This window comes from Macrotis lagotis, chromosome 2 (genome assembly GCF_037893015.1).
Source record: "Macrotis lagotis isolate mMagLag1 chromosome 2, bilby.v1.9.chrom.fasta, whole genome shotgun sequence".
Classification (NCBI taxonomy): domain Eukaryota; kingdom Metazoa; phylum Chordata; class Mammalia; order Peramelemorphia; family Peramelidae; genus Macrotis; species Macrotis lagotis.
This window is the reverse complement of record NC_133659.1, coordinates 139,261,046-139,273,759: the sequence shown is the minus strand read 5'-3', so window position 1 is coordinate 139,273,759 and position 12,714 is coordinate 139,261,046. Positions and strand designations below refer to the sequence as shown.

General features: G+C 35.4%; 1 protein-coding gene across 1 annotated transcript in view; it reads left to right on the top strand.

Annotated features, from left to right (window-relative positions):
* WDR64 (WD repeat domain 64) overlaps nt 1-10,783 on the top strand; it is a 189,447-nt gene extending 178,664 nt beyond the window's left edge. The window contains exons 24-25 of the mRNA XM_074220912.1: nt 2,024-2,137; nt 10,646-10,783. Coding sequence (XP_074077013.1) covers nt 2,024-2,137; nt 10,646-10,726 — 195 coding nt within the window. The 3' untranslated portion in view covers nt 10,727-10,783. The remainder of the gene's footprint in view (nt 1-2,023; nt 2,138-10,645) is intronic.
* The last annotated feature ends 1,931 nt before the right edge of the window (nt 10,784-12,714 follow it).

Sequence of the window (12,714 nt, the reverse complement as noted above, 5' to 3'; positions counted from 1 at the left end):
AAGAAGATATATAGACCAAAAAAGAAAAAAACACAAAAAAATAAAGTGAAAAATAATATGCTTCAATCTGCTTTCAGACTCTATCAGTTCTTTCTCTGGAAATGGATAGCATCTTTCATCATGAATGCTTTGAAATTATCTTTGAAATTAAATTGCTTGAGAATACCTAAATCATTCACAATGGATCATCATGCAATGTTATTGTTATTGTGTCTATTGTTCTCCTGGTTCCACTCACTTCATTTGCATCAATTCATATAAATCTTTTGAGGTTTTTCTGAAATCATCCTGCTTGTTATTTCTTAAAGCATAATAGCATTCCATCACAAATCATATATCACATCTTGTCTAGCCATTCCCCAATTGAGGTGCATCTCCTTGATTTCCAATTCTTTTGCTACTCCAAAAGAATTGCCATGAATATTTTTGTACAAATAGGTCCTTCCCCCCCCTTTTTTAAAAAAAATATCTTTGAGATACAGACCTCATAATACTGTTACTGGATCAAATCATATGCATAACTTTTGGTCATAGTTTCAAATTACTCTCTAGAATACTTGACCAACAATGGTTTACAATTCTACCAACAGTGTTTAGTGTACTAATTTCCCTCATCCCATCCAACATTTATTATTTTCCTTTTCTGAAAAATCAGTCAATTTGATAGGCATGAGGTAGTACCTCAGAATTGTTTTAATTTGAAGCAGTGATTGAATTTTTTCACATGATTTTTGGATAGCTTTTATATCTACATCCAAAATGTGCATTTTCATATTCTTTGACCATTTGTCAATTGAAGAATGCCTTGTATTCTTATAAATTTGACTTGGTTCAAATGAGGCCTTTATCAGAAACATTTGCTGTAAAAATGTTCTGCCTTTCTTCTAATCTCAGTTGTATTGGTTTTGTTTGTGCAAAGCCTTTTTAATTTAATAAAATCAAAATAATACATTTTACATCTTATAAAGCTCTCTATCTCTTGTTTGGACATTAAATTCTCCATGGATCTGAGAGGTAAATTATTCTTTACTCTCCTAATTTGTTCATTTTATTACCCTTTATGACTAAATCATAACTATTTTGATTTATCTTAATATACAATAAAAATATGTTGATCTACAATAGTTTTCTAGCTTCCCTAGAAGTTTTTGTCAAAGAATGAGTTCTTGTTCCAAAAGTTTGAGTCTTTGTTTACTTATCAAATTTTAGATTACTGTGATGATTTACTACATTTTTGTGTGTCTAATCTATTCCATTGATCCACCACTATTTCTTAGCCAGTATCTTATTGTTTTGAAGCTTACCACTTTATGATACAGTTTGATATATGGTAAAGTTAAGCTGACCTCCTTCACATTTTTTTCCATTGATCTCCTTGGTATCTTTAAACTTTTATTCTTCCAGATGAATAGTTATTATTTTTCCAGTTCTATAAAATAATTTTGATAGTTTTATTGGTATGGCACTGATAGATTCATTTAGGTAAAATTGTCATGTTTATTATAAACACTTTCCATATAAAATTATATCAGTCAACACAAATTTATTAAATGCAGAACACTGTGCTAGATATTGGATAGGAGGAACTGAGGGACAGGGGAATATTACACTTAGATAAGAAGAAAAGTCTAGTAGGCTAATAAGACAACCATTTATAAATAATCATAATAAAGGACAAACAATTCTAAATGGTAAAAGTAAGGCAATGCTGCAAATGGCCACTGGGTAATGCCCAAGATCTAGGAACTGGTATGATCAAGTATTTGAGAAGATTCCCCCAAAAAACAACACCATGGACAGATCCCTGGGACTAGGAAGGAATTCCACTTTAGTCCCAATGCAAAAATACAAAAGTATAAGTTACAAAGGGGAAAGGAGGAAAAAAAACAGATTCAGTACACCTCAGTGAAACATGCTTAAGTAGGTAGCACTGGGAGTAGAAGGGGGAAAAGGTTGTGTAAATGAAAGAATCATGAAGTCAGAAAATTTTGTATCATATTAGCTATTCATTTTCACTTTCCAGGTTCCAAGTCCCACAAGTTTGAGATTTCTTCCCCTCATTGGTGCAGATGCACATAAGGAGTCTTCAGAAAATTTCCAAGGAAAGAAGAAGGGAGGTCGTGTTCAGCATTCACAAGTAAGCTATGTATTAGGAATTCTTGTTCATTTTTAATGTATTTTTAATATTCAATTTTATTTTACTTTTCAATTTCAAATTGTCTCCCAACTCTACCTGCCTCACCTATTAAGAAATAAAGAAAAAAACTTGTTACATGAATGTATATTTGCACACAAATATAGTTAAGCAAAACAATTTCCCCTGTTAATTATGATATGTTGAACGATATTGCAACTAGAGTTTATTACATCTCTTTAAGTTGACAGCAAGTCTTATCATGAATCTTTTGAAACTATGTTTGGTTTCATCAGGTCAATTGGAATTTTTGAGTCTTTCAAGATTGTTTTTTCTTTCACAGTACTATTATAGTACAAATTGTTCTCTTGGTTCTGCTCACTTCACTTTGCATCAGTTCAGACAAGTCTTCCAGGTTTTTCTAAAACCATCTCTTTCATCATTTCTTAAAGCACATACATATGCCATAATTTATTTATTTCCCAATCAATGAGTACTCCTTTATGTTCCAATTCTTTGCCACCATAAAAGAGGTTCATATAAATATTGTTTATTTTTCAGATTGCTTTTCAGAATGTTCTATTCCTTATTTTGATTTGTAATACTTTCCACTTTCTCTTTTGTATCCAGAACATATTGTACCTGAAATATTCTATCCTATATACTTATATTCTAAACTCTCATACTGAATGTGTGTCTAAAATAATGACATAGAGATTAGGAGTTAAGTAGGCAGAGATAAAGTGAAAACAAAGATTTATCTTATTAAAATAATAAAGCTGTGTCTATTATAGCTTCCTGCCTCATATTCATTTACTTGTTTAGAAAACCAGACAACTCCAAATGATATCTCTGAGAGTCTTTATAACCTCTACTTGGAGGTTTTCATTATTATTATAATTATTGTTATTTTTGTTACAAGTCCCATGGTATTTACTGCAGTATGATATCTGCGTGTGGTCAATAATTTCAGCAGATGTACACAAGAGTTTTTACTTATAAATACTTATAATTTTTTACTTATAGTATAAGGTAATGGAAAAAAAGCATCCCATTTAAATTCAACAGACCTGGGCTGAGGTATCAGATCTCTTATAACATATGTGACCCCATGGCAAATGACTACATAAAACTCAGTTTCCTTAACTGAAGAATTAAGGGGAGGAGTGATTGGATTATATAATCATCATGGTTTCTCTCAGCTCTTAAGTCCTATCCCTTCACTAGGACCCACTATTAGTCAATTTTAAAGACTTAGCTAAATTTGATGACTTTCACATTGTATGTTTTAAAATAGTCTCCTAAATCAGATGTTACTAGGAAGAGACAATTTAAACCAAGAGTGATTTTTGTATTCCTTCTATACATGGCATCAAACTGAAAACAAGAAAAAAATAAGATGGGCGAGGATGATTTAATTAGATTGTAACTGACTTGAGCAAGTTACTTAGACTCTTAAAATCTTAACTGCCTACTCCGTATATGGCTGGATTAGTATTAATGAGGCAGGATAGCAAAGTAGAGAATTAAATGATCATTTAATTTTTCAGTTCTACATTTCTGATTGATATATAAGGCCCCATCCAGTTCTATAGTTCATTGTTCCTATTCTATTGTATTAAGAGATAAAGCTAGGGGGCGGCTAGGTGGCATAGTGGATAAAGCACCAGCCTTGGAGTCAAGAGTACCTGGGTTCAAATCCTGTCTCAGACACTTAATAATTACCTAGATGTGTGGCCTTGGGCAAGCCACTTAACCCCATTTACCTTGCAAAAAATCTTAAAAAGAGAGAGAGAGAGAGAGAGAGAGAGAGAGAGAGAGATAAAGCTAGAATACACTTCAGTTATGATAATATTAAATAAAGTTTGAGTTATTTTGTTGAGAAAGATATTAATTCTGGATTATAGTTCTGAGATATATATACCATGAAAGGTAATGTGTAAAATAATCACATTATTATGTAGATTATTACATTAATGTTAGAATATTGTCACCAAGAACCTCATTAAATCTTCCTTTCTTTGTTTTTTGCAAGGCAATGGGGTTAAGTGGCTTGCCCAAGGCCACACAGCTAGGCCAGATTTGAACTCAGGTACTCCTGACTCCAGAGCCGGTGCTCTATACACTGCACCACCTAACCACCCCTTTCTTCCTTTCTTTCTTTTGATTTAAGAACCTCATTAAATCAAAAATATTATTTTATAAAGAAAATATTAGGGTTTTAATTTTCAGTTCATGGAATTAATGAGACCATGAGTAATTCAAATAAGCTATCGCCTCTGCCAATAACTCGAGTGGAAGAAAAACCATTTGATAGTAGAAAAAGCCCAAAGAATTTAATAAAGGTCTACTCTTGATTACCTGAGTGAATGATGCAAGTTATTAGATAATCTAGATGTAATGGGAGTCTTCTAGTCAATGAACTAGCCTACTGACAGAGACTGCATTACATGAATGATTTGAGGTATTAGATCTGTATTCCTACTTTTATTTTGATTAGTCATATTAATAAAATAATTTTCATTCTCTGAGTTAAACATTGATAACAAGGAAGAGATCTGGAACTTTGTTAGTGTCAAGGGAAAACAAGTCTGAAATACAAAACTGACAATTATCAATATGACAAAGGTACACATCAAAGCTATACTACTAATTAGCTACACAACTTCCCCTCTCCAGGTCTCAGTTATTCCCTCTTTAAAATGAAGGTTTAGGGGCGGCTAGGTGGCCTAGTGGATAAAGCACGAGCCTTGGAGTCAGGAGTACCTGGGTTCAAATCCGGTCTCAGACATTTAATAATTACCTAACTGTGTGGCCTTGGGCAAGCCACTTAACCCCATTTGCCTTGGAAAAAAAAACACCTAAAATGAAGGTTTTTTAGACCGAGAGATCTCCAAGGTTCATTCAACTCCAAGATTTTATATTTGTACAAACTAAGCTCAGATACTTTAATCATTTTCTTGAAATGTGCAGGATAGCAAAATATGCATTCAGAGACAAAAGATATAATTTATCATTTGATTTTCCAGAAATGTTTTTGTTTCAGTAAATAATTCTGATAGATCACCCTGTATACAAGGGGAAAAAATGCTAGGACTGTCCTTATATACTAGCAAGAAGAAAATATGAAATAGTAATGCAATTTCTTCTGGTTTGACAGGGAGATAAAAGACATGATTTAGAAGAAGGAATGAGTTGAGAAGTTATTTGATATAAGGAAAGAAAACTAATTTTGTAGTCACTTTTACCACTTACATATCTGTGCTTTGTAAATTCTTAGGCAGCACAGTTACAATATTTGAATATGAATATGTCACCAGTACTGGATCTCACCTATAAAATGAGGAAGTTGGACTATGATCTCTATGGTCCCTTCCAGTCTTAAATACATGAACATTTTGCTGCTGAAAATTAGCTCTTTAGATGTCATTCAGGGGCAATTAGGTAGTGTGGTGGATAGAGGATTGGCCATGGAATCAGAAGGACCTGAGTTCAAATTCAGCTTCCAACACTTACTAGCTATGTGATCCTGGGGGAGTCACTTAACTCCAATTGCCCTGCAAAAACAAAAACATGTCAGCCAATTAAATCTGTAACCTCAAATAGATGAAGATCCACTATATTGTTTTTCTGTACCTGGCATATAATAGACACTTAATAAATGTTGATTGATTAAAATAATATGAATTATGAATGTTGAATGCAAGGAATAGAATCAACAAAAATATATTATCTATTCTATCCAAGGCATTTAGAGGAGATCTTATGTCAGGTCTTAGATGATTTCAGAGTATGATTCTTACTTGACCAATGAATGACTCATGTGAAAGTCTCTTAATCTCCTCATTTCCTCATTTAAATAAAAAAATAAAAAAGAAAATTATCCTGAGAAACAACTAAAGATTCACTAAAAAAAGGTAGATTATGAAGTCCTAAGAAACTACTTACTTGTTGGTAATAATCATATCATATAATCATGGAATTGAAAGAAATCCTTTAGTTCATCTTGTTCAATACCCTTGATTTATAGATGAAGGAACTGAGACCTAGAAAGTCATTTTTCTAACCCTTGCTTCTGATCACACAAAATGGATGGTAAGATAAGAACTAGAATTTGACTCTTTGCACTATATTAACCCAGTTTTAATGACTGATTTGGTTGTAAGGGGAAACATAAACCTTCTCTTTGAATAATGGAGGCAATTTCCAAAAATCAGAGATATCAATTGTTTTAATTAAGATAAGAAAGAATGTTGGAGTAAATGTAAGAAAACTCCTTTCTCAGATTTATTTTATTTAGCCCACATGACAATATTGTACCTATAGTTACAGTGGCAGTGTGGGGGAATTTCTTTCTGGGGGGGTTGCTATTGCTAAAACATTCAGAATAAATTTTTAAAATTATATGAAGTAGCAGAAGAGCTGTGATTTATTATTAATAGTGATAAGGGGGGGGCGGAGCCAAGATGGTGACAAGAGAGGATCATCTCTTAGACACTCTCTCATAAAACTTATAAACTAAGGACTCTAAATTTTCCAGAGACAGAACCCACAGAGGGACCCAGTGAGACAGTTCTCCTACTCAAAGTAACCTGGAAAAGAGCAGAAAGGCTCTGCTCCCTGGGGTTGGAGGGGTGGCCTACCAGAGGGATGGCAGGCCAGAGGGATGGCCCCTGGCCCACCAGAGCGAAAGAACTTCAGCCTCCTGAAGGCAGCCCCAGGGAGTAGGGCTCACAGCAGCCGGGGAGTTTCCTGATCTACACCCCGGGGGAGCACTGGGCACAACTTGGGGGAACAGAGGGGTGATCTCTGCCAGAGCGAGCACGTGAAGCCCAGCCCTCAGGACACACAGCTAGCAGCATGGCCAAGGTGGTCCAGATCCAGGAAAGAGAAGCAGGCAGAGTGGGTAAGCAGGAGCCCCCAGGACATGAGCCCATTGAACCTAGGAAAGGGAGTGAAGAGAGACTGCCAAGCTCTGTCCTCTGCCCCTGGAACAGGCCTCTGGGGTTCTGACCACATTCAGATCCTGATTGCAGTCTAGGCTCCCCCCCATAAAACAACAGGGCCCCCCACCTCAGCCCTGTGGCAGAGGGGGGCGCTTATGGTCATTCACAGACCAGGAGGAAGGACAGAGCCTCACACACTGAGATCCTTGTGGGAGTGTCGCAAACTCTCAGGAAGCACCCCAAAACCAGTCTTAGGCTGGGAAAATGAGCAAGCAGAGAAACAAGAGGAACACCATTGAGAAATATTTTGCCTGTGAGCCCAAGAAAGATCAAAACACTCAGTCTGAAGATGAGGAAGCACAAGCTCCTGCATCTAAAGACTCCAAGAAAAACAGAAATTGGGCTCAGGCTATAACACAGCTCAAAAAAGACTTTGAAACTCAAATGAGGGAGATAGAAGAAAAACTGGGAAAAGAAATGAGAGAGATGCAGGAAAAACATGAAAATGAAGTCAGCAGCTTAGTCAAGGAAGTCCAAAAAAAAATGCTGAAGAAATTAGCATGCTAAAAACCAGCTTGGGTCAAATGGACAAAACAGTTCAAAAAGTTATTGAGGAGAAGAATGCTTTAAAAAAGCAAAATTGGACAGATGGAAAAAGAGATAAGAAAGCTCTCTGAGGAAAACAAATCCTTCAAACAAAGAATAGAACTCAGGGAGATTGCTGAACTTATGAGAAATCAGGACTCAATACTTCAAAACCAAATGAATGAAAAATTAGAAGAAAATGTGAAACATCTCATTGAAAAAACAACTGATATGGAAAACAGATTTAGTAAAGATAATTTAAAAATTATTGGAATACCTGAAAGTCATGATCAGGAAAAGAGCCTTGACATCATTCTCAAAGAATTACTACAGGAAAATTGCCCTGATATCCTAGAAGCAGAGGGCAAAATAGAAATGGAGAGAATCCACCGATCCCCTGGAGAAAGAGATCCCAAAAAAAAAAAAAACCCCAGGAAAATTATAGCCAAAATTCCAGAACTCCTAAGTCAAAGAGAAAATATCACAAGCAACCAGAAGGACACAATTCAAATACCGTGGAGCTGCAATCAGGATCTCACAGGACTTAGCAGCAACTACATGAAAAGCTCATAGGGCTTGGAATATAATATACCAGAAGGCAAAAGAGCTTAGAATGCAACCGAGAATCAACTACCCAGAAAAACTGAATGTCCTCTTCCAGGGAAAAAGATGGACTTTCAATGAGCCAGGGGAATTTCAAATGTTCCTGTTGGAATGGCCAGAGCTGAACAGAAGGTTTGATTTTCAAATACAGGACTCAGGTGAAGCATAGAGAGTGGAGGAGAAGGGGAAAATATGAGGGACTTAATGATGATGGACTGCATGTATTCCTGTATAGAAAAATGACACTGATAATACTCATGAACCTTCTCAATTAACAGAGTAGATAGAAGGAGATTTTATAGATGAAGCACAAGAGAAAGATGAATTTGAAGATAAAATATGGTGTAAAAATGGAATCAATAGAAAAAAGGAAAATGTAATGGGAAAAAGGAGAGGGAGAATAGGCCAAGATATTTCATATAGTAAGATTTTTCTTTATTACAATGAGCTATTGCAATGATATGGAATGGGGGGAAGGCAAGGGGGAATGAGGGAATCTTTGCCCTCATCAGAGGTGGCTAGGAGAGGAAACAGCATATATACTCAATGGGGTATAGACATCTGGAGTAAGAAGGAGAGGGGGGTGGATGGGGGAAGGGGTGGGGGTGTGAATACTTCTTGCAAGGGCTGGGATTGGATGGCCTGTCTGGGACCATTGGACTGGGTAGATGCTGGGCCTAAGGGGTTGTATGGGGGCTTGGGGCCTCTTGGCCCCAGGGCCAGGGAGCTGTCTGCTGTACCACTCAGCTACCCTACAGCAGAGTCAGAGTGAAAGGAAAGAGAAGAAATAATACATGGTAGTGGAGAAATACAAAAGGAGGGAGTTGCGATCAACATTGGCAACAGTGGAAAAATATGGAAGTAACTTTTGTGATGGACTTATCATAAAGAATGTGATCTACCCGTGACAGGGTTGGTGGTATTGGAACACAGACTGAAGCACATTTATTATTATTATTATTATTATTATTATTATTATTATTATTATTATTATTATTATTATTATTTGGGGGGAGAGTACAGGGCAAGTGGGGCTGGGTGGCCTGCCTGGGGCCCCATAGCAGTGTGATCGTTGGGTGTCTGAGGCTGAATTTAGACCCGGGTGCTCCTGGCTCAAGGGCCAGTGTTCTGTCTGCCACCCAGCTGCCTCTACTATTATTATTATTTTATTTTATTTGGGGTCTTTTTTTCTTTTTTTTTTTTTGGTTTTTGCAGGGCAGTGGGGTTGGCTTGCATGTCACACAGCTGGGTGATTGTTGGATGTACAGTGCTGGACATGGGCTTGAGTGCTCCTGGCTCCAGGGCTGGTGCTTCATCCACTGCACCACCTGGCCATACCTATAATTATTACTATTTTTTAATTTTAATTTTAATTTTTTTCCTCTCCCCTTTATTGTTCAAGCAAGTCTATATTTTTGGGAGGAGGGGGTATTTTGTTTACTCTTAAATGAGAATATTTTACTAATGTATAAAAAAATTATTTGTACAAAATGAGAATAAATAAATATTAAATAAAAAGTTAAAAACAATAAAGAAGTGATGGACTCTGTAAAAAAAATAGTGATAAGAGATGACCCAAGATGAAGCAGCAGTACAAGTAATCAAGATGCTATGATCAGAGGGATAGAGTAATACTTTCTAATCCTTTCTCTTCATCATCATCATCCTCTCTCTCTCTCTCTCTCTCTCTTTTTCTCTCTCTCTCCTCACTTGCTCTCCTTCTTCTCTACCTTTCCTCTTCTCTTTCTGCTCCCCCATTTCCTTTTCCCAATTCAAATTTGGAATCAAGATATTATACACACAAATAAATGTATATATAAACATATATAATATCTCAATTCTATATTAAATTAGGTTAAAGCAGAGTAGGAGGAAGGAAAATGAAGGAGTATCCATCAGTTAGGAAATGAATCTACTATATCTTACTATGAGTAGAAATTCTTAATTGTACATCTGCTAATATTATGCAACTATATATAACATATGTATATACATATACATATATACATATATTAGTTATACTATTAATATGAGCTTTTTATAAATTTATTAATTTTCAAGTCAGGCAAGTTTAACTTTTTAAATACAGTTTTCTCTCTAAAAAAATATTCAAAGTCAAATAAGTTTTTTTACTTGTGATGTAATTGTTTCCTTCTTCTATTAGTCAATAATTCTTAATAGAAAAGAATATATATTCATTTCTGCTTTAGAGAATGCCTTCTACTAGTAGGAGAACATGAAAAAGTAATGGGAAACCTATTTCCATCCAAGACAGATTGCAATTTGTGAAAACCTTAAAGTTCAAAATGGCCTCCAAGAGTCCAAATATTTACCTTTGCAATTTTAATTACTAACCAATGTAATCTTTATTTTGCAGTATCGAAGGAGAAGTCTGAGAAAAAGTTTAGTTCCAGGGATTAATCTGATTTCTGCCTTCTTCCCGGCCATTCAGAAGTAGAAGAAAAATCAGAAGTTGCTGCTATCCAGTCTAAATAAAACACTGAAACCTGGTCAACACTTTAGTGGACAGATTTTATTTCAACATAGTGATTGAGTAGTCTTTTGAGTATCTTCACCCATCCTTTAGGTTGACCTAAAGAAAATTATTAAAAGATATTTAGTGTTAGAATATCAAACAAACATAAATCAGTCACCCTCAACATCCTTTGCTCATTGAAACCTATTTAAATAATCTGATTTGATTGCAGTGACCTGTAAACAAACATTTACAAAGGGAAATCAATGAACAGATAAAATTCACCAAAAGGAAAAATATTTAGTTTTCTAATTTATTTTATAAATTTCCATCATTTAGCTTTACAAATGTGAGAGAAATAATTAATAAATATATTTTAATCAATGAACATTAAAAAGATGATCTACTATCTACCAAAATCTTAAATAATTTAATAGTCTTTAGGTCTACAAAGTGCTTTTAACTTTTCCCCAAACTCTTATTTTGCCCAGTACTCAGTACATAGGAGATAATTAATAGATATAAACTGGATTGAAGTGGTGGGGTAGAGAGAGAAAATGGGATTGAGCTCTTCTTTGCACCAATGCAAATTGACCCTTGCTCTGCAAAAAGCTTTAAGAGTTTCAAGACAGTTGTCTAGCCCATTGAGAAATCAAGTAACTGTCCCTTCTTCTCACAGCCAGCATGTGTCAGAGGAAGGACTAGTCTATGACTTTCTAACTCCCAGGTATTGTCATTATATACTATGACAGAATGGCTCTCAGGTATATGAAAAATTTAAATTTTTAAAATTGCTAAAATTCAGCTCTGATCATATCTCAACTCTCCCACCACATTAAAAAAAAAAAAACAAACTGCCAAACTCTTTAGACTGATGTTTAAGATCTACCAATCTGACTCCAATCTTTTTGTTGTTGTTGTTTTGGCAAGACATTGAGATTAAGTGACTTGTACAAGGTCATACAGTTAAACAATTAAGTGTCTGAAATCAGAGTTGAACTCAAGTCCTCTTGACTCCAGATCTTGTGCAACACCTAACAGCCCCTCCAATTTAGCTTTCAAACATTACCCTATTTTAGGCTACTGACAAGTTGGATTTCTTTGCAAATTTATCTTAACCCTTTCCAAAGTTCTCTCTTTACTCCTATAATTCCCCCCCCCATTGAAATGCGGTCCTTCTACCCATTCCTACTTACTGATACTCCACCCATTATGTAAGACTTAAGTCAAATGCTATATCCATAAAACTTTCATGAATTTGCCAGCCTGAAAATAGATTCACAAGGCCTAGAATTGTTGATCATCTAATCCAATGTTCCCATTTTATAAATGAGAAAATCCATTTGCCAGCAAGCATTAAAAAACTATAATAAATTATCAAGTATTTATTAAACAGGTATGGCAGGTACTATGTAACTCGATCTCTCCTCAGTTCTCTGACTACTTTTTATGGGTGTAACACATTCTGCTGAATATTACTTATGTGTTAGTGGTAGCTTCCCTGCTAGAAAGTAAGGTGTCTCAGCACATAGACCATACTATACCCTTGTAGGCCCCAGTATTACACAGGTAGGTTATAGAGCAGAATCTTTTTCAAGTATGGTTTGCCCAAACTTCAAAATGCTCTCTCCCTCTCTAAAAGTCTGGTAACTCCCATTTCTAAAACACCAGATGTGGGAGTTTATAATAGAATCCTCTGAATCCCAACTCAGTTGCTTATTGGTTACATGATCTGGGTCAAGTCATTGAAACTCCAGGGATGAGATTCTTTTTCTCTATAACAGGTATATTATTTATGTATGGTATTTATGTATAATAATTCTGCCACTATACCTCACAAGGTTATTGCAACAAAAGTGCTTTAGAAATATATTTAAATAGAGGAGCTTTCCCCCCAATTATCAAATTGACTCTCCTTTGTGTGGGTTCAATTGGATTCATGATATTCCACTGACCAAAAGTTTTCCATA